Raw genomic sequence first — 23,970 nt, 5'->3', positions numbered from 1 at the left:
CTACCCGAATAGTCCTGATATTCCGATTATATACCAGGTTTTTTTTTTACTTTATTTATTTTTTATGTCAAGTATTGTATGCAGTTATGCTATTTTTTAATATTGCCACTTGATTACTTTTTTGAAAATTAAAAAACATGTATGTAATTTTTCTAAACAGTGTCAGTTATACTCTCTGTTTATAATAGCCTATCTGTTTTTAGTATTCCATATGCATTTTAATTCTTAAGCGCTCTCTAATTATTGCTATATAGTCTCTTGAAGATGGGCACCGCCATGTTGGTAAAGTCACCTGATCAGACTTTCAGCCAATGAAGTATCCTTTATTCAGCTTCCTACTACGCCAATTGCTGGCTCTCCATAACATTTTAAGGGGATTTCAGGAAATCCAAGATGTCAGAACAATGTCTTTCACAGCTTCATTTGTCTTTTGCCTTTGCTTCGCAATGTGAATCCTGGTTACTTTTTTACATTGTGCTCTCCAGCCAATACAGTACTGTACTTTGTCATTTTCTGATACTTCCGGTCCAGTACTCTGTTTCTCCATTCTGCATTCCCGGTCCAGTACTCTGTGACTTCATTTGGTATCGTGGGAGCAGAACTCAGTGACTTCATCTGGGATCCCCAGTCCGGTATCCCTGGTCCTATACTCTGTGTCTTCACCTGGTATTCCTTGTCCAGTACTCTGTGTTTCCATCTGGTATCACCAGTTTGGTCTATGTTTCCAGTCCATAGTCCTGATGCAGATGGTATCAATGGTTAGCATACAGCTTTCAGCCGTATCTGTCCGACTTAATCCTTGGTTAGCATCTCCAATATCTGAACTAGTAGCGAGTGACCCAGGCAGAGGGCCATAAGCTGCTCATGTGTGACAGTATATACAAACTACACACAGATAAATCATATAATGAAAAAAATATACACAAACTAATTGAGAGCCTTGGGGGTAAATATAGTAGGGTCCGAGAAACCCGACCTGATGGCCTAAGGTATGTGGACCTTTTCCATGTGTCGACTTATTTATTGTCACAGGTCGACAGTAACTATTTAGACAGTCAAAAGGACTACCCCTATTGGTAGACAGGCCATAGGTTGACTTGACACATGAAAAAAGTCAATTTTCTCTAGTACTGTATATACAGTATTACATTTATTTTAGAAAGAAACCATCTACTACTGGTACCCTTTAATTTTGTATGCCCCTCATAGTGGACACACAACCTGATATCTCTATCACTGTTGATACTTTTATAATCAGTCTTACCCCACAAGCTCACTGCCTAGGTGTCTTCCTTTACTCTGATCTGTCCTTTGTTCTGTACACTCAATATGTCTCAAAATCATGTTACATGCATCTAAACAAAATTTCTAAAATATTACGCAAGACACTGAAAAAACTACCATGCACTCATTAACTCCCATATTGATTATTGCAATAATATTCTTACTGGTATTACCAATAAGAGACTTTCCACACTACAATCCATTCTGAATGCAGCGGAGATTCTGATCTTCCTTGCTAGACATTCAGGGTGAGATTTAATAGGATGAGAGATTCAGAAAGTGAGAGATTTGGTAAGAAATCTCCAGGTTTTTTTAAAGCGGCAATCATTTACACTGCAAAACCAGTTTGATTTTGAAGTGCAAATGATTGCCGCTTTAAAAAAACTGGAGATTTCTTACCAAATCTCTCACTTTCTGAATCTCTCATCCTATTAAATCTCACCCTCAGCATCTCAGGATCCGATCTGTCAGTCATTGGTTATATGTATTTTTTCATATTAAATAGAAAGTACTTTTACACTCAAGGCAATTAACCAACTTCACCACTGTATATCTCTTTGCTTATGTCAACATTATACTCTCTCATTCATGATTGCAGGGCTTACTGCAAGCTGCACCCACTATGTGAAATGCCTACACAAACACACACACACACACACACTAAAGGCCCCCATACATTAGGCCGACTTGTCCTAGGGACAAGTCGGACCCAATTTACCTGCGAGCCGCCCGGCAGCTCCCCGGGAGGCTCACATACAATTTGGCACTTGATGTGCCATTTTTACATGGGATAAATCGCATGCGATTTATCCCATGTAAAAAAAACCCCGGGGAGCTGCAGGGCGGTGAGCAGTGGTGGGGGCGGGCAGCGGCAGTAGTGGGGACGGGCAGCGGTGGTGGGGGCGGCCAGCGGCGGTAGTGGGGGCGGGAAGCGGCGGCGGGGACGGGCGGCGTTTGCGGTGAGCGCAGTGTACTTACACATAGCAGCAGCGGCGGGGACGGGACGCGCAGTGGCGGCTATTATATTTTTAAAATACTTGTCAAATGACCGGCCGCTCTCTGATTGGCTGAGAGCTCTCCGGCCAATCAGAGAGCAGCCGGTCATTTGACAAGTATTTTAAAAATATAATAACCTCCACTGCGCGTCCCGTCCCCGCCGCTGCTGCTATGTGTAAGTACACTGCGCTCACCGCACACGCCGCCCGTCCCCACCGCCGCTGCCCGCCCCCACCACCGCTGCCGCTGGCCGCCCCCACTACTCCCCCGGTGTCTGTATGCATATGCCTGTCAGGTGGCAGGCATATGCATACAGGGAGGTCGGACGTGATCGTATGTACAGACCGTCCGACCTCCCTGATCCGGTCCGATGCGCACGGGACCGCGCATCGGATCGGATCAAATGTCACATACCTACGATTTTGGGCCGATTTCATCCGATTATCGGCACAAAGTGCCGAAATCGGATGAAATCGTCCCAAAATCGCATAGTGTATGGGGGCCTTAAGACTCTCATCTAGAGTCAAAACTTCAAGCATTCCCTGAAAACTCACATCTTAAGGCAAGCTTATCAAATTCCAGAACCGACCTTCATAAACTTTCCTCTCCAATTACATCTTCACTATACAGTCCACACATATCCTTACGTATTTTCTCTTTCTTCACTTTGCAATCCTTCAGACCTGGCCAACATTGCTGAGTGACTGTATCTTACAGCCTACCAAAAATCTTTGCAATCCTTTGTGCCATTATTATTTTTTAACAGTTATTTACGGATTCAGTATGAAATCCCGGCGGTCGGGATCCCGGCGTTCAAAATTCCGACGCCGAAATCCCGACAAGGGGGGGACGTGGATCGCCCCCCCCCCCCTTGCGGGCTCGCTGCGCTCTCCACGCAGCGGGCCCGGTGCCTCGCTACGCTCGGCACGCTAATTTATTCTCCAGGGGTGTCATGGACACCCACGGAGGGAGAAAGTGTCGGGACTCGGGATTTCGGCGGTCGGGATTCCGGCGTCGGGATTCTGAACGCCGGGATCCCGACCGTCGGGATTTTAACTGCATCCCTTATTTACTTAGTGCACACATATTCCACAGCGCTTTACAGAGAGAATAATTGAACATTCACAAAATGTCCCTGTGCAGGTTACATTTTATATTCCCTACCACATGTACATGCACACACTCTTGAGTTAATTTTGTTGGAAGCCAGTTAACCTACCAATATATCTTTGTATTAACAGCGCACCTAACGTGTGCTAGGAACAGCCCACTGAGTAACACTTGGCGGGGTTGTCCCATGCAATCCCCCCCCTACCCTGTAATTAGCAGCCGGGGCGATGTATTAACAGCCTTCAAGGCGTTAAATCGTCCAGGGTTAGCATTGTTATATCCCCACTGCAGGGACAACGTTAGCCATTCTGCTGGGCTCTGAGCTGCGCTTGAGATCACGTGATAAAAGCAAGATCTCGCGCATGCCCAGAGAGCTGGCCAGTGGGAGAGGGAGCTGATTCATACAAGGAGCATGCGCAGGGCTGCCAGGGTGCCAATAAGAAGAGCCTTGAAGGCAGAACATAACGGCTCTCCTTATCGGCAAGGGGGGTGCCCACTTCTCCACGTTATGCAGGAGAAGCAGAACCCGTTATTTCTATAATGTTATGGGCACAATAATACATCTGCCTAACAGTTTTGTGTTGGGTATAAACTGAAAGGGCAAGTTTTGAGGTATTAGAGCCCATAGGTTTAATAAGTTATACACTCAACCATGAAAGAGGAACAAGTATGTCTTCTGTAATCTCCTGAAGCATGGGAGTGAACAAAGATTCAAAGATGGACACAGCTGTGCCAAAATATGCAAACTAAAGAGGTGTCTTCAGTAAATAGATGCCTCCTGTATGCTGGTGTGATCATCATCCATCTGAGTAAGGATGCTCATTTAGAGCCAGGAAATCTGGTGATGGTGTGTGTGTCTCCCCTTTCCTCCCTCTCTGAAACGGACCAGAACCAAAATTCACTCTCCGTTACATTATGCACTTTGTTTTAATCCATTTGTGCCCAAAATGTGTGGAACAGCATGGATGTGACCGCCACATTTCTTGCATACATCCATAAAAACTGTGTGATGTATATAATGAATGAGTTTGTTTACACTACAAAGTGAAAAATATAACAAAAGGTTAATATGCAATACAATACAGCAATTTTATAATTGGATTTTGTTACAATAAAACCACCTTATAGTCTATTTTAATTATATTGTCCTGCTGTGACCTTAATTGCTGGCACATTCATATTTTAATTCTTAGCTACAGAATATCCTGATTTTCTGACTAGCAACCACCAGCTTATCACACAGGATGCCACTTGGTGAGACTATAATCAGGTAGTCTGTGATTAAGGAATTGAAATATAATGTGATTTTCTCACTGGCCTCCAGTTGTTTGTCACAGGAACAGCTTGCGTGCTTTGTCTCCACATTCACAAATTGTGCCATACTGTAGCTCTCGCTGATTGTTATATGCTAGGATACCAGCTGGCATGACTCCTCATTCATTATAGGAAGTGCAAATCAGTCCGTGACAAGGGGACTCACTTCAGAGCTGCTCAGTTTCATCTGCTAGATAAATATATACATAATGAACAATGAGCAGTAGGTTAATAGTATACTCTGGAACTATATCAGTAAAATAAAAGCAATGCTGTCAGGTAACTATTAATCATTGTCAATATTCATACATTTCAACTGTCCCATTGGGCGTCTGCTATAATAATCAGGTAATTACCACAATGTGCATAGAGGTAGCTGATTAAATTATAGCAATCTGCTGTCAAATCATAGTATTAAATATATCATTTTAATTAATAAGAAACTCAGTGTACTGTAGCATGACTTGTAACATTTTATTTTGTTCATTTAGTCAATTTACCCAATGGCATAAAAAATATACACAGGGGCAGCTTGTATTAGGCACACCTGTTTGTTAATGTGAATAACTAATCAGGCAATTATGTAGCAGTAATGTAATGAATAAAAGAATGCAAGTACAGTATGGTTATGAAGTTCAGTTGTTCAGATCAAACATTAGAATGCAGATGAAATGTTTAAATAAATGACTTTGACCATGTATTAATTAGTAACATTTATTCAGAAACTGCTCATCTCCTGGGAGTTTCACTCATTACTGACTCTACAGTTTATTGTGTAGAATGTGCACAACAACAAAAAAAATCCTGTGAGTGGCAGTTGTGTGGGCAAAAAGCACCTTGCTAATGAGAGGTCAGGGTAGAATTTTTAAGCTGACAAGATACTAACGGCAGCTGTGGTATACAGGTGCACCCATTACTAGAGGGGCATGGGTAAGAATGGAGGTGTGGCCCTGCTAACTCAGATAACATCATTTTTTGTACTAGATCTCATCTCATCGCAAAACCAAGTATAAAATCATTGTAACGTGTACGGGCACCTTAAGGAGATAGTGTCACAGCTGTAGCACTGGGGTGGGAGGGGATGGGGATGCATTTTTTGCCTGGCACAGTTCCCTCAGTTGAGCTTGGGCCTCAGTAATACAACATGTCCCTTCTCTCTCAATGCCCCTGGTGGTATGCAGAAGAGCCTCTTTTGAAAATACTGTATGTAACACAGTACTGAGATTTGTAGGAATCTGAAACAAATTAATCAACAATTACAGAGAGCGCATCTGACACAATTCTGAAAAATGTAACAATTTATTTGGTACCACTATAACAATTTTTTTTATATAAAAATATCAACAGTTAAAGACATAGCTCTAATTTAAGAAATAACACTTATACAATGGGACATTATTTTCCTCCACTTTAGAAAAATTGATAACCTCTGTTGTAGCAAAAGTTGTTCAATCGGGTGTGGATTTGGTCTACAACATGTTGGTCGACACCATTAGGTCGACATGCTGAAAGGTCGACATGGGTTTAGGTCAACATGTGCAAGGTCGACAGTGAAAATGTCTACATGGTTTTCCACTTTTTTCAGCGAAATGTCGACATGGACACTGAAACGTAGCACCCTGTCCCCTTGCATGGCTTGCTACGCTCGCCATGCTTTGGGCACACTATTTTAGGTACTTGTGTACTATCACGGCTCCCATCTCATCCCATCTCATTGCATACCATAAGGCTTAAGATGGTATGCGATGAGATGTGCTGCGATGGGACCCGATCTTATACAATTTAAAATTGTATACCATTGTATATGGCATACGATGAGATGATATTTTAAATTGTATAAGCACATTAATGGGTGCTTTCAAGGTCAATTGGCCCCCCTATAATATTTTTAATCGTATAAGCACCCTAATGAGTGCTTACAATGTTAAATGCACCCCCACGCCACCCCCACTATCAATGCCAACCCGAAGCGTGGCGAGCGCAGCGGCGGTACGCGTCCTCCGACCTTTTCATACCCCCACTATCCATGTCGCGTGGAGTTGATTGTATATAGTGTGGCGAGCACAGCGAGCCACCGAGCCCGAAGTGTGGCGAGCGCACGCCTAATACATGTAAAGTATTACGCGTCCCCTTGCGGGGCTCTCTGCGCTCACCACGCTTCGGGCATGGTGGCTCACTGCGCTCGCCTCACTATATAAAATCAACTCCACGCCGACATGGATAGTTCCCTATGTAAAATCCTATGTAAAATCGCGGGCATCGCGTCGGTCGCATCGCATGCGATTTTTTGGCCACATGCGATGCGACCGACGCGATTTTTTTACCTGCAATGCCCGAGATCCAAATCGTTGTGGCCGTGCTAGGAAACAAGTACCGAAAAAAGGGTCCAACAAGGATTGATTGAGTTCCCTACAGGCAAAGTGAAGTTGAACTTTGCTTTGTATCCTTTGATATTATTTGAAAAAAAGTGGTTTATATAATTTTGTGTTTTTTGCTAGCCCACCCAGTACTAAACTGCTAGGGTATTACCCATGTTTTGGCTGCAATGGGGAGGTAGAGGAAAGTACGGATTCTTACCGGTTAATACGCTTTCCTCTACTCTACCATGGCAGCGTATTCCCACCACGTGGTTATGACTTGTTTTTGTATATATATTGTTTGAAGCTTTATAATTGAAAGACACAGAGCCTTTAGGGGGCGGACCTTATATAGGGGCAGTGTCTTTTTTTTTCCTTTTCAGACATCTACCTATGAGGAGGAAACCCATGTGTTGGCTGCCCTGGTGGAGTAGATGTACAGAATGTAAACCAGTTGAGGTTAAATAGCTGGCAAATGAAGACCAGTAGTATACCCAAACTGTGGCGGGATATGGTGTAACTGCAATCTCAGATGTCAGGTGTAGCGTTCTGAAGGGAGTAGCAGAGACTCCAGCGAGCTCCATGTCAAACACACCATGCATTCAGCAGACTATGAAAACCACACGTTGGGGTGATTAGCGGATAAGGAATCTGAACCAGTCTAATCTGGTTTGGTACTGTTAGACTGAGGGTGCAGAATCTACATTACTTCTCTGTGTTCACAGGGAACCACAGCTAGGCCAGTTGGACTGAATTACTGAGACTCACATATTGTGGCCTTTTGAATTCGCAAAGAGTCATGAAATTATATTGTTCAAGAAAACTCCCCGAGGCTAAATGATAGGAGCTGTTACAGGAGACACTAAAATGGTAAGAGTAAACCTAAAATGCGTAGCAGTTCCAAGGAGGACTATGGAGATTCCAAGAGGCATGTGGAAATGCGGATAGGACTTGAAATGGGAGAAACTGGAATATCAAGAGGCGAATATGTAGAAATACAGTAGGAACACCAAGAGGTGAAGCTGGAATGCTGTTGAGCCAGAAGGTGGTGTAGAGACACCAGGATCCTTGCATTCACTAGGGAATATCAGTAGTTCTGGTAATAAGTGCCAAAACTTATAGGTTTTTAATACATACATACATACATACATGTTCCTGAGATTATAAAGAGAGGAGGTTGCTGCTACTGCCTGGATTATTGACAAAATAGCAGCCCACATGCACTGATCCCTGCACATGCATCCAGTACCACTGAGGGGGAGAAGTGAACTTACCTAAAGACCAGACTATAGGAGAGGCTAGCAGACCCCTCACCATGAAGGACTCGTTAAGGCATGCCATGGTCTGGCATATGAGGATATCGTCCCTTATAGGTGGCCATTGAAATTTCTGAGGAAACGAGTTTAAGCTGCAAAACAATGATCATTCGCTGCAGCAATCTGTACTCTATATAATTACTCCAATAAATTACATGTTGTTTTTTACGAGAAACTCATGACTCCAGAATACCACTCTATGTTGAGCTTTAATATCTGGAGACCTTGCTTTGGAGTGTACAACTGGCTAATAATTAGTAACTTGAGGAGGAAAAAGATTCGTAAAAATGATCACGGCTAGAGCCTGTGGGAATCTGGGTTAATAACTTGAAGAATACTGAAGGCTCCAATACAGCAAGGAGCTATTTTAATGGATATAACTATATACAGTAGCAAGAGATTGTGATGAAGGACCCATACATTATCTTATGGTTTTAAGTTAGGCATTCTCTAATTTTTTTCTATTGGCACAGAATCTGTGGCATTTTAAAGATTGCGTTTGACTTCTTGACCGATATTCCCATAGTAAGAATTTGTACCCCTGCTCTGGGTTTAGTCTACTTCCTGGTTCTAGCTTCTGTCCTCTTTAGTCATCCCTTGTTCACCTCTCATTACTCATTTGAGAAGAAACTACATAAAGCCACCTACTATAACTTTCAGCACAACCCTACTCCAATAACAGGCAGCACCGACACATGTCCAGCGACATCCATAAACCAAATTCCGACATTTTATTATGTGTAAACTTAGACAAAGGAAGGAATTCAACCCAGTTATCTTGTGTAGAGATTATGACAACTCAGAGGAGAAATTGAGCAGGATTTGTAAAGCTGTGCATAGCGGCCTAATTCAGCTTCAGTTGTAGTTCTGAGAAGATTTGCAAACCTACAACTACCAGCAGCAACAAGTGGGCAGGGTTGGCCAGCACATGGCAAGGCTGCTCCGAATGCCAGGTCCCTCCCTGCAATGCAAATGCATGATTTGGGTGCTTTGCTATAGAGAAGCGCCCACATATTAAGGGTAGCCCCTGGCTGCATAGCCTACTGTGCATCCAGTCACCAGGCAGCCATGTTTTATGTCGCAGCAGCTGAGTTTGACATCATGCAGCCACCGTGCCCACCCCACAATGCCATGTCGACACCCCCACAATGTAACGTCTCCATAACTTGCCACCACCATCGCCCCTTAGGCTGCGGTCGCATTTTTCATAATGCTATCGCAGTTTATCCACCCCTGTATTGAACCATTGCTACAAGATCACAAATCATGGTTATCTATGGGACTGGTTCAGAGTTGGACTATAGTAGCACAGCAGCTCTGCAAATGTATGCAAAAGCAGCAGAAAGCTTCTTAAGTAAAAATACTTTTTCCTATTGCATTGTATTATCTGCGTGATGATTGGAAATCAGAGTAACCCTCGTTTTTTTTTTTGGTTTTTTTTTCACAATACCACTTTAAAATCTGATTGTCTTTTTACTTATTTTCAAATTTTGACTTGCTGTGGGAAAATGAAGGCTTCTTGTACAATGTACTGTATACTGTGCATGCAGCATAATAGAACAAACTTCAAGGCTATGTAACAAAAGTACATTCAGTCTGTTAATAATTATAATTATAACTGTAAGGATTTTGCTGCCAGATAATGAACACATTAGAATATATTTTTCATTTACTTTACTTGTGGCACAACTTGACAAATAGGATCCGATGTAAGGGCAGATAATAACTAGCTCTGTCTGTGCTCATTATACAGCACAAAAAAGGACCAGGTCAGTTATATTCTAGAAAATTACAGATAAGTCACAGATAAAGACACTTTGATATACAGTCATTTATCCTATTTGGTTTGATAAATTCACATTATTGTGCAAGTCGTATTAAACAACATGAGAAATAAAAGCATAAGAAAATGTCATGTCTGAATACAGTGAAATGTAACCACACAGCAGCTTAACTACAAGTTCTTATACAAGTCTGAGTCTGTACAAGCCGAACAGTACAAAATTACAGTAAGTGGGGCAGTAGCAGAGTTAAACGCACACCCATTTATGTAGTGTATATTTGCACTGCACATGCAGTACATAGCCAGGTAACTGGTTGGTAGTGCACCTTGTCATAGGTGCACTATATGGTAAATTGTTTATATTTCTCCTTCTCTGTGCAAGATCTGTTTTTAAAAAAAAAGAAAAAAAAAGGTCTGTATTCTATTGGTTTATTTGTTGTTAATCCAAAATTGTAATAATTTAACATATAAGTTATAATTGAGAGTCAACCAAACAGAATACTTGACCTGACCACATCTGCTAAAGATTTCATGATGTTAGGAGAAATAATTTTCCCCATTTGATCCTACTGTACATTATTTCCATTAATAAAAAATTTACGATATTTCTACTAACCTGTCGATGGTTTAGCGTCCCTGATTAATGGTTTGTACTTGGATTCTTGGGTATCTGGTGGTCTGGTTTCAGTTAGCGCAGCAACCTACTGCCATTTAGCCAACTTCAATCCCGTTTCTCCCTGCCACATGGGGAATTCTGTCAATTATTACAAATATGCCATTGGCTATGTAGTGTAACACAACCCCCCTATAAAATTGTTGCAACCCCAAATTACTGCACCTACGAGATTTATTACATAAGAATGACAGTAAAGGAGGAATTAGTAAGTGGTGTAATTCAATTTTAGACCTCTATTCTCCCCAGAAATTGAATGCCCTAATTGGGTGGGAATCAGATCTCTCCTGCTTCATATTTATTTATTTATTTATTTATTAACAGTTTCTCATATAGCGCAGCATATTCCATTGCGCTTTACAGAGGAGACAGTGATACAACAAACAGGGTATTTACAGACAGTCAAAATGTAGCAGGGCCCTGCTCGCAAGCTTACAATCTATAGGGAAATAGGCATTGATACATAAGGATAGATACTGTATTCTTTATTGCATCGATTCCACCAGAATGCAAGGTTCTATGACTGGTTCTGGACTTTGATAAGCTTGCCTGAAGAGATTAGTTTTTAGGGAACGCTTATAGGTTTGGAGACTGGAGGAGAGTCTTATTGTGCTTGGGAGGGCATTCCACAGAGTGGGTGCAGCCCGAAGAAAGTCCTGCAGTCGGGAATGGGAGCGATTAATGAGTGTGGATGAGAGATGCAGATCTTGAGAGGAGCGTAGAGGTCGTGTTGGATGATATTTTGAGAAAAGAGAAGAGATGTATGTTGGTGTAGTTTGGTTTATGGCTTTGTGTGTAAGTAAAATAATTTTGTATTGAATACGGTAGACTACAGGTAACCAGTGAAGTGACTGACAGTAGCTTTGCAGACAATGAACGTCTGGCTAGGAAGATTAGCCTTGCAGCTGCATTCATAATGGACTGTAGTGGTGAGAGTCTGTATTGGGGAAGGCCAATAAGGAGACTATTGCAATAATCAATGCGTGAGATGATGAGAGCATGGATTAGAGTTTTTGCAGTGTCTTGTGTAAGGTAAGGGAGAATTTTAAATATTTTTTTAGGTGCATGTGGCATGATTTTGAGACAGATTGAATGTGGGGTACAAAGGAAAGTTCTGAGTCAAGGATAACACCTAGGCAGCGAGCTTGAGAGGTAGGAGTAATTGTCATCATCTCAACAGCAATAGAGATATCAGGTTGGTAACTACTATTTATTGGCGGAAATATAATTAATTATGTTTTTGAGATATTAAGTTTGAGGTGGCAGGATGACATCAGGATAAAACAGCAGAAAGGCATTCAGAGACACGGCTCAATACAGATGGGGACAGGTCCGGGGAGGATAGGTAGAGCTGAGTATCATCCACATACAGATGATACTGAAATCCAAAGGAGCTGATTAGTTTGCCAAGAGAGGAGGTATAGATTGAGAAAAGCACTCAAATACATGCTGGTGTAATTGTGGTGGCGTCGGTACATTGCATCAAATTGTCCTGTCCTGCCCTGTCCTCACTCCCCTTTGGACAGCAGTTTTCACCCTCCTATCTGATGTCCTAGGCTACCGTGTACCCCCTCTACCTAAACTCGCACTCTTACATATTTATATTGGCGCTCTCTCCTCGAGTGATAGATTTGTGATGGGCCAAATAGTAATAGTGACCAGGTTATTGATTGCACAATATTGGTGACCTCCCAAATCTCCACCCTGACAGAGGCTGAATATGCAGTTCAATCCCACTATAAATACGAAACTGCGGGCCTACTCTTCTCCGGTGGTCCACCCAATAATGCACTCTGTTGGTCTCCATGGTGTGCATATAGGTCCCTCCATCCGCTGAGATAGGCCCCTAGTATAACAGTCTTATTGAATTTCCCCTGAAGTGAGCACCTAGATTTTTTTGGAAGATGTGGTGCTGCATTCACATCAGCATGTTACAATGCACTGCTATATAAATCCATAATAACTGGCATTGTAATGTGGTAAATAGTGTCATAATGTTGCGATTCAGGACAAATCACCTCATCAAGCCTCACTTCACTCATGAAAAATATGATTTATTTGTTTGTATGTACACAGTATGTACATCTTCAGCCCTTTTTTAAGAAATGTCAATTATTTATATTATTCTATTTTCACCACATTGTTAATATATTGCCTAAAATAAATATTTATCAGAGGAGTTCCTCAGAGCGCTATTATATTGATAAACGTCTTATTTGAATTGATGATTATGACATACTTGTTTTACAGTAGATGGATACAGGGAAATAAAGGGGAGTATTCACTGTTTTTATTCTCCATGTGCAGCGTTCAGGGAGGACATTCGCAGCAGGGGCTCGCTGCCCCTGCTGGTGAATTTTAACCACCTCAGGGAGCCGGGCGACGGAGGTAGGCAGGGAGATGTAAGCCTCCCTGCCTGCCCCAGAATTTGTGGGGGAGGGCTCCCGGGGACACAGACAGCAGAGGCTGCCCCCCGGAAATGCTGGCACGGGACAGGGGTAGGGAGCCGCTTCTCTGGTCCCGCACGTAACAAGCCGGGACCAGAGTGAAGTGAATATATGAATATTTAATGAGGCCCCCTGCTTGCAAATGCGTAAAAATAAAAAATTAAATATATATTAATGTGCTTCAAGCACATGAATAAAAATAGCATGCCCCTTCACCGAAAAAAAACCCCTGATTATTTGACACCAAATTTAAAAAAAAACATTTATTTTAAAAGATCACTTTCCAGTTCACCTTAAATAGATGTCGAATGCAAAACGGTGGATCATGGCGAAAATCAGGGAGAAAGCAATTCGCCATCCTAGCATTGAATACACTCTCGGCGAATCCCATTGAAATACACCAGCGAATTGCAGTGAGCATGAAGCGGAGAACTGGCCGGCATTCACTGTTCGCTTTCGGCGAACAGTGAACATTGAATAGGGTGAATCACATTTACAGCCGATTTGCTGAAAAAAATGGTGAATCGGGAGCATTGAATACTGGCCTAAGAGTTGCACTTGGGCTGGGTACATTTTCAGTGGTGCTGCCTAATTGCGGGAGGTGTGGCTGCTTCTGCTGACAGGTAACATGGGAACAGAGGGGTTAGCAGTGGGCTCAGGCACAGGTTATTAGTACCCACGCTCCCCCTCTTGGAGGTTTTGTACTGATAACAATACTTCTGCAGTCCTGGGGTCTTTCTGGAGAACCTAAGATAAGTAAAAAAAAAATATTACTGAGTATACAAGTGGATTTGGCATTTGGATGCACAGTATGTGTTACATACACGCACTGTATAATGCATTACAATCAATCCTTTGTTCTTGTAATTGTAGATTGATTTGGAATACATCTTCTGGTTTGGATCCAAACCAGAAGCTGCTAAACTAGACTTTTACAGAATGTTTACTTCAAAAATCAAAAAATTGCATTTCTTTGTTGTACCCACCTCATACATAATTATTATTATATTTTTTAACGCTTTACTTTTGAGGTTTCTATGAACGGACGCCATGTTAGACAAATAGAGTCAGTCCAATGAAATAAAATAAATGGGCATTCATTGACTTTTATACTGCAGCGTTCTGGTATAGATGCAGTGAGATTCATTTGGTGTTGAGAGCGAAGCAAATAAAAAGCAAATCTGTATCTAAAAAACAACATGTATATACTGTAGATTGTGTAAATATTTTTATCTTCTTTGCACGCAGGGTAAATACTGGATGATTTTGCATGGAGCCTTCAAATGCTGGGAAGTTTTCTTTTCATAATTAACTTTAAATATGGAATTAGACAAACCCCTCTTAAATCTAAATCTCTCCGAACATTTTAAATCTGCTCCACCTGCATGCAGTGCCACATGGTTTTACCAAGGTGCAAAGTTACTTGCTGTTTAACTTTGCACCAACTCAGAAGCAGCCTCAATATACAAAGTGTTTGAGCATTATGCAATGTTTAAGACCCAGTGGACTCCATAGCTTGATCATTTTAAGAGTGGAGTGCAATACTGCACAGGCTCCATGCTCTTTCTTCAGGGAGACTCCTTTCCCTATACTAAATGCCACAGACATAAGTATTGCACCATTCAACCAAAGTATATATCAGCGAGTACAACTGTACCCATAATCTCTTCAATAAACTACTCCACTTGTTTGTTTTTTGTATTATGGTGTCTAGTGTGTACAAGAACAACTTCCAGCTTGTGAACACATACAGATGTAGCCATGCTTAGCTTTGCTACAATAGCTGGCTAGTGTGTATGCAACTGAGATGCACGAGTGCAAATACAGGCACACTCCACTAAGTCTAGGGCAATTGCTGTGTGCGACTATTCACGGCCCGGTGCTCCATGCAGCATACCTCGGTGCGCACACATTGCGGCAACAATTGACAACAGATAAAGCATCCGAAGAGGCCTGAATTGTTGCTTGCTGATCAACTAAATAACATTTATTGCTTCTGTATCATTGTGCCATTGTTTTTGCTGCTTATACTGTACTTATATCATTTAATCTACCACACATATTTACAGTAACAGTGAGATGAATTTGTTTTTTATAAGAGGAGATGCTGCATGTTGTGGTGATCTAGGAGCTGCAATAGCAGATTGTGGAAGAGACATATATATTTTCGGGCCTGTTAGAACTGCTAGATGATTTTGGAGAGGAACGTTCAATACAAGATACCACTATTTTCAATTCTGATCATATCTCTAGCAATTGCTGCTTCTAGTGATTGAGGAGTCTGTGGAGCAGAAGATGGAAAAGATAATGAAATGTTATATTGTCTTAGTCCAATCACCTCTATTACCTGACAACTGCTATGTCAACAAGCATGGTAGAATTACTTTAAAGCAAATTAGGAATAGCATGGTGTGACATTGAGTTTCCCATTTCAGATGAAGTAAACAATTATCAAAATAATGACTAAATGATTATGAGGCATGGGTTCTTATGTAATAGCCTGTGAGATACAGGTTGTGTGGGAATTCCAGTGAGTATGCCCTGATATTTAAAGTGGAAATTATTTACAAGGCAAAACCAGTTTGGGTTTGCCATTTAAATGATTGTCAATGTTACAATATGGGCATAATCCCCAGAATTCCCACACACCCTGCATCTTGCAGGCTATTACATAAATCCCGATTTTTTAATTTACAGTAAATACACTTTCTTTGCCCTGAATTTACAAGTTTTTACCCCTAGATCTAGCCCAAGTTATATAGCAAAGTCCGTTGCTCTTTACAATTGGAAACTGGGTAGTTACAGACAGTGAAACCGGTAGGCAGGCCCTGCTTGCAAGCTTACAATCTGTAGACAAAAACTATGCTTACAGTAAATATAACTTAAAAGGTTGACATGAGCTTTTCATGTTTTTGTGTATGCCAACATAGGTTGACATGGACATCATATAAATACTGTGTCCCCTTGCTGTGCTCACCATGTTTCGGGTACAATGCCTCGCTGCACTTGGCACACTAACTCTATACCGACGTGGATGTCTGCAGCACTCTTCATGGTCCTCCCAACTTATTCTTTTTTTCTTACTGTAATTCATACATGAGTGATTTGGGCATCTGTAACCAGTGAAACAGAATGCTGCACCCCTAGATAAATGATGTTTTGAGGCTAGGTTTAACTGTACTTAGGATATTCAGGTCACACAATTTTTGGTTTTACATAGAGAAACTCTTTGTAGAAGATCCTGTTTTTTTGCTCATTGTTTGGTTCTCTTAAATCCAAAAAATGCTAATGCTTTTTGTTTTTGTATTTTTATAGATCTTCCTGTCGAGACCTTAAACAATCTACCACATCTCTCAGTCGTGAACATGAAGCTGAACCCTATAAATAAGGACAACTTTAACCTTGGTACTGTTAAATTTGAACTTGTCATGTGATTTGGACTATACGAGATATCAGACTTGACTGCATAATCTTTAGGTGGTAATTCGGCTGGGACATGATAACAATTTACATAACATTAAATGAAAAATAGTGGCATTGGTCATAACTTGTTTAATTTTATAGCTGTCATCTTTATTGAATCCTAGAAAATGATAAAATGTTAGTTTACTATGGGTGACACCACTACTTTTCATTTTTAGAAATTATAATAAAAATCTAATAATCTCTTAATGGTATGAATGCAAAATCTCTAGGTCTTTACTCAAATGGGTTTCCTTATATACTGTAATTTTACATAGATTTACTGTTTTAATTCATTGGTGTGCATTCTTTGCAAGATTGTTGTCTGGAGGTTTTAAATTTATATAAAAAAAATACTGCTTCAATAAAATAATTTTAAAATCACCTATTCATGTGACTTTTTTCTGATAATGTGAAGTAAAAAAGACATTATTATACTGTATTAATCAGAAAAACACCATCAACTAGATAATACGCTAGCTATATTTAGTACTTGATAGATCATTTTATTTTTTCCCTTTTATCCATTAATCCATTTTATGCTTACTGCATTTTAACTGTTTTTCTGTGCAGATTTCTTCCTAATAAAATGTAAGAAATAAAAAATAAAATAATAACAACCCAGAAAGAACTAAACATTGTACATAATGGGGGAAATACTGTTTACTAAAAATTGCCTATTAGGGCCGATCAGCGGTGGATTTGGATCGCCCGTAATCGTCCAAAAATACATATGGAGAATATAGCAAATTTATTAAGCTACCGTATTCTCCTTATTCGTATTTTCCGATGCCTAAACCATTCATATTTGACTGCAGTCAAATACGTACGAACAGCCAGCATTGCATGAATCATTCATATCCGTGTGATGCTTCTCAGTGTAAAAAAATTTAAATATAAATTAATAAAAAAAAAAACGGTGTGTGGTCCCACTGCCTGGCAATAATCAGCTCCAGGCTTATTGAGCCAGTCCTGGTTACAGAAATACAGTGAAAAAAAGCTGGGGTCCCCCTGTATTTCTACAACAAACTCCTCCGGCCCAAACATGTTCATTGTAGCTAGTCAGCCAATGCCAGGACCTTGGGTGATCCCCCCGCAAGGGGAACCTTGGCCTGGGCTGTAGCTTGCAGCTGTTTCCGGTGCCCCTGAGCACTGGGTTGATGCCATGTAAATCCCCATTTATTATCATCAGTCAATTTGAAAATGTCTCTTTGGACTCATATGATTTTAATTATAAAACCTTTCCGAATAAGTTAGGGACAGAATAATACGTGTACTGTAGGTAAAGACTTTAAAAGAGCATCAAGGGTTTAATGAGGAAAGCATACTCGTCACATCATAATACCTGTAGATGTTTTGGTATAGTCCAACGGAGAGTGTAGCAAAGTATAATGTATCATAAAGGCTTTTTTAAATGGGAGTGGCAATTGAAAAAAAAATTGGTCCAGAGATCTACAGGTATTAATTGGATCTGTACAATAAAGTAACCTAGGGAAAGATACAATATTTTAGATTAGCTCTGCCCGTGTAGGAAAATAAATGGAGATGAGGAATAGCCACTGAAATATAGAGCGCATAAAAGTCAAGTAACATTTTTGGGAAGATGGATGCCCATATATAATGTAGAGGGCTTTGCCTACCAAAGGTCAATATTGCACGTGCATAATGGTTTGGTGCATTGTGAGGAGTAGTGTAAAGGAATTTACTAAATTGACCTCAAAACCTCATAATACCTCATAATACTTCATCCTTAAGAAAGCTCTTGGAATCTTTAGGAGATATAATAAAATATTATCAGTAAAAGTAGACATTTTATTTGGTTTGATTCCTCAACAAGAGGACTTTGCAAAGATCAGGGGTTAAAGTTTTTGGAGTGGAACAGCGTTCCACCACCTGTAATGATGGGAGGAACTAAGTTCCACCACCAACACCACAGCCCTGCACAGTAAAACAGAAAAGCCCTTCCCTAGGGACATCCTTTTCCAGCATGCCATCACCGCTGCTGAAGTTGAGAAGAGCCACTAAGAGGAGCAGGCTCTGTGCATGCCAAAGACCAAGTGAGATGGGGATGGATGGACACAGAGAGGAAGGGAAGCTGCTGAAGGAACACAGGGTATGGAGCTGCTAGAGTGACAGAGAAAGATATGTGTACAGTATATGCAGCTATACTGTGAATTATTTGTATAAAAGGCATTACTGTAGGCATTATGTGTACTGTGTCAAGTAACCTGAATAAGGGGCACTACTGTGTAAATAAGGGGGAACTACTATATGGTGTTATATGAATTAGGGCCAATATATGTGGTGTAATATGAATATGATTTTACGAATGTGTGGTATTAGTTTAATTAGTTACTATTGTGTCACCACACCCCTTCCATGGTATACCACTATCCCTTTACAGCAGTGGTGTCAAACTCATGGCCCTCCAGCTGCTGTGGATCTACACATCCCAGCATGCCCTGCCACAGTTTTAGCAATCCATTATATAAAATCTGTGGCAGGGCTTGCAGGGACGTGTAGCTCCACAACAGCTGGAGGGCCATGAGTTTGACACCTCTGCTTTACAGTATGGGTGGTAGGGCAGACATATTTAGTTTGCAGGGGTGTCAAAAACCCTGGCACTCGCACAGGCGTTGCTTCCTGGGGAGGGGGGTGTTGGTTGGTGTCAGGGGACATGAGTTCAACCACCTCTCTAGGACCACTTTAAGCCCTGTCTAAGATATAGCCAATAAACAGTATCAAAAGCTTTTTGAGCACCCCTTAGGGCACAGGTCTTCAACCTGTGGCCCTCCAGATGTTGTGGAACTACATGTCCCAGCATGCCCTGATGTTTTTTGGCATGCTCTTTAATGAAAAAATGTGGCAATGCATGTTGAAACATGTAGTTTCACAACATCTGGAGGGCCACAGGTTGAAGACCCATGCTTTAGGGGCATGTTAAAGTCAGCAAAATGAGATGTTGCAGACAGTGCTGTAACCACCTCTATAGCAGTGCAAATGCCATGGTGGCCTGAATTGAAACCAACATGTTCTTTAAGCAGTGAGGAGACTGTGCCCTGGAGACAAAACTCCAAAATGTTATCTAAAATCTTATAATCTACATTAAGAAGCATAATTCGATAATAAGGGAAGTGTAAAAGAGGGTTCCTCCATGGCTTTGGAATGAACGTTGTATAATCTGAATTAAAATAAATGACAAAATATTCTTCTAGTATTAAACATGACAAAATATTATTCTAGTACTAAACAATACAGTTCTAACAGTGTTTTCTACTTTAAAAAATATATTTTTTACAAGGGAACTGCAATCTGTGTTTTAATGACATATATGTCCTATAATACTTTTGGGTTCAACCTATAGTTTCTTAACCTCCTAGATCCCTCAGGAGAGTCCCGTTTGATGTTCTTATCTCCTGCATTAAAAAGCAAATCTTCTGGGATGTTTACTACAGCCAAGGTACCACCATTGATTTGCTGCAGTCACTATAACTGCTGTCTGGGCACAGCAATTACTAATGTTGACTCTCAGCAACCCCTCTTAGGCGGGTATTCAATCCCCGACAGGGGAATTAGTGGCGGGTGCCTATTCAATGCTGTCTTTCCTGACAGCATCAAACGGACCTGACTTTAAAAGCTGCTGAGCTGCTGAGAACGGCAGTGGATTGTCAAGCTTATGGCCCTATCTCGACGATCCACGGGCGTTTCTTACAGACACGCCCCCTTTTTTGCACCCAGCAAGCGGACATTGAATTCCGCCTGCTGAATCTTAAGCCAGTCGAGAATGGGTCAGGGTCATGACTGTCGGGACATTTCTAGAGTCGTGACCTGTGATTGAATACCCCCTTAGTCCCCCTCCAGGAGAGAACACAGTCTGTATAACAGTAGTCTTCTTTATTTCAGTATCTGCTAGTGCTTTTTAGTGTTTCACAAGGTTGAATTGCATTTGGAATTTATTGGGCAGGCATTATAATTTTCATGTATATTGTGCAAAAAAAAAAATAGCAAATAGTTGCAAATAAATTCAATATTGTAGTTAGCAATGGTAGTATCAAAACTTACTGAATTTCTCAAAATATATAGTCAATAATGTCACAGTATCTAGAAATATTTTGCAAGATGCATTTAAGCACATAAACACCCATCTAAGGAGATAGACATGCCCATTGGGTGGAGCATGACACCCCTCAATGGTGCGCCATGCTAAATTTTATTACAGTCTATAATCTCCCTGAAGTTCATTTTTTAAAAGTAGACAAGTAGAGCCTCGAACCTACAGTAGCCCTATGTTGTGTAGAAAAACAGGTATCTCAACCATGACACACGTGTTATAGTTAAACCCCTATATTTCCCACATTCTAATCTGTGCAGACTTTGTATGTATTGGCCATTACTACATTACACTCTGTAAAATTGGGCTTAAAATTGATAAAACCTTGGATTACTTTTTGAGTGATAACACTAGGGTGCTTTTTCAGTGATCATTCTCAAACTCTCTCATCAAGTTGAAGAGTAATTGCGAGGTGTCCCAAACCAATTGACCTATATTCATTGTCTTACAGACATACTATCTGTGTATTGCTTGTTCTTATCTGAAAGTTGTCTTTTGGTCCTATTGTATGTTTTTTTGTGTCATTATATACATTTATACTATCATCTATTCATTATACTATCATATTTTCATTAAATATTGCATCGATCATTTAAGATTTTATAACTAAATATATATATTTCTCATATACAGTACACAAGTATAATGCTCTAATTCGTTGTGTGAAAGCAGACACAGCTCTCCCAGGGAAAATTTAATTAAACAAATTAACCAAATTGAAGTATCAAGCCAAGCCGCAGTGACCATGAAAAGTCTTTGCCTGTTCCCTGTTTTTAAGGAATTGGTTGAATCCCCCCTGGGCCACTTGCAGCAGGCTACGTCACTGTGTCACTATAAACATTACCATTTGGACCCTTATTATTTTTATTTACATATGTATAAAACTCTTTAGAGCATTAAAGCTCTTTTTGCAAACATGGCGCTGGTCTCACAGTGATAATGTGCCGGCGCGTCATTCAGTAGGCACGGTCGGTGCCGTGAGCACTGGGGATGACAGTTTAAAGAAGTGCCGGAGATCTGAAACCAGCGTCTAACATCAGCCACCGCTGTATAGGACCATTGGATTTTGGAGGCAGCTTTAGCTGTGATTTTATTAGAGGAAAAACTCAGCAGACCTGGTAAGACTCCAGAGACAGCAATTGCTGTGGGAGTATTCATTATGCTGTGTGCTTATACTGTATATGATTTGCTTTTAGCTACAAGCTATTGAGCAGATAGCAGGCATAATGGAAGAGGATAAGAGGCAGCAGAAAAAAATCAGGGAAAGCCAGGTACATGAAGTGAATATGTGTGTATTTAAGGAGGAGTTGAAGTGATAGTTGTTTGTTCATACTGTTATAGCCAGTAAGGCTGATATCAAGGCTAAGCACAAGAAGCATAATGCGGCCAAATGTACTTTGTGTGACAAACCACTGTCAGATAAATGTATAGGATCCACATGTGACAAATGTAAGCTGACTCAACAGGGAGGAACACTGCAGATGACAGAGCTTGTAACCATGCTAAAGGCTGCACTGGCAGATACGTTTGTCACAAAAGAGGATATGGTAAAAATGTAATCTAAAAGGAGCAGAGCAGCCCTGTCAGAGGAATCGGAAGATTCCGGGGAAGGCCCTTGTGTAAGGGAAGAAGTCTTTGAGGAAGGAAAGCTTACTCAAGACAAAACTGAGATGGACTTTAATCCTGTATTATTAAAAAACTTACTGGAGACTCAAGAGGAGGAGAAATTACAGGATCTACTTTTCCGTGATAAGAAAAAAAAGAGGAAAAGTGTTTCCCCTCTCAAAGACTCTGAAAGAGTTAGTAGAGGAGGAATGGAGGCATCCGGACATGAAGGTAGCTGTACCGCTTAGGGTCTCAAAAATGTACCCCTTTGAGGCGGACCAAGTCCGTAGTTGGGAAGAAGCTCCAAAAGTGGATGCAGCGGTAACTAGAATTTCTAAAATAAACACATTGGGGCAGATGTATTAGGCCGGGCGAAGAGATAAACTGGAGATAAAGTGGAAGGAGATAACGCGCCAGCCAATCAGCTGTGTTTGAAATATGACAGTTGGGAGTTGATTGGCTGGTGCATTAACTCCTAACATTGTATCTCCAGTTTATCTCTTCGCACGGCTTAATACATCTGCCCCACTGCCTCTAGAGGATGCTAACATTTTTAAAGATTCCATGGAAAGAAAGATGAAAGTCAGACTTAGAAAACAGCATGTCACATCAGGGGCTACTATAAAGGCATCATCAGCCATGGCAGTTATGGCCAGGGTCATAAGATCTTGGTGCCAAGACCTTGAGTCTGACACCCTAGATGGCATCAAAAGGTCCGAACTTCTAAAAATGATCCAGAATATTCAAATTGCAGTTGAATTCCTTTGTGACGTGTCTCTGGATGTAGTCAGGCTAGCGCACAGAGCAAATTCGGCCATGGCAGTAGCCATATGGGCATTGTGGCTTAAGCCCTGGGCAGCAGACATTCAGTCGAAGCAATATTTATTTATTTTTGCCATTTCAAGGTCAATATCTGTTTGGAAGCAAATTAGATGAGATCATTATGAAGCTATCAGGCGCAAATTGGTCTGGCTTCCCCAATACAAAGCAAAGAGGGGTGCATTTGGCAGATCTTTCCGATTCCAGTTGATACATTTTAAGGAGGCTAGAACCTATAGGCTGGGTACAAATTTTAGAAGATCCTGGGCTGGCAACCAAAGCTTTTTTCGTGGCCAAAGGGGTAGAGAGGGAAGATATCCCTTCAAACAGACCATCCAATGATGCCAAGCAGACAGTCGGGGGCAGACTGCTAGAATACAGGCAGATCTGTACTCGTTCTGTCAAAGACAGATGGGTGCTGGAAATAGTTACACCAGGGTACAAAATAGAGTTTGTGAAACACCCAGGGTATTGGAAAACAGAGTCTCCCATTCCTCAGAATCCGATAGAAAGATCAGCATTGTTTGCCAGTCTGGAGAATATGATCAACCAGAAGGTGGTGGTAGTGGTACCAAAGGATCAGAGGCCGTAAGGCTGGCACTCAAGATTTTTGTGGTAGAAAAAGCGTCCGGAGGCATCAGGATGATTTTGGATCTGAGAAAACGGAACTCATACGGGCTAGTGAAAAAATTC

General features: G+C 41.0%; 1 protein-coding gene across 2 annotated transcripts in view; it reads left to right on the top strand.

Moving 5' to 3' along the window:
- LRRC20 (leucine rich repeat containing 20) overlaps nucleotides 1-17,126 on the top strand; it is a 586,357-nt gene extending 569,231 nt beyond the window's left edge. For both annotated transcript variants that reach the window (XM_083148477.1, XM_083148476.1), the window contains exon 5: nucleotides 16,596-17,126. In XM_083148477.1, coding sequence (XP_083004603.1) covers nucleotides 16,596-16,714 — 119 coding nt within the window. In that variant the 3' untranslated portion in view covers nucleotides 16,715-17,126. The remainder of the gene's footprint in view (nucleotides 1-16,595) is intronic.
- Nucleotides 17,127-23,970: the final 6,844 nt, after the last annotated feature.

This window comes from Crinia signifera, chromosome 6 (assembly GCF_055691185.1).
Source record: "Crinia signifera chromosome 6, ASM5569118v1, whole genome shotgun sequence".
NCBI classification, from domain to species: domain Eukaryota; kingdom Metazoa; phylum Chordata; class Amphibia; order Anura; family Myobatrachidae; genus Crinia; species Crinia signifera.
The sequence above is the reverse complement of the archived record's forward strand: the minus strand, read 5'-3'. Positions and strand labels throughout refer to the sequence as shown.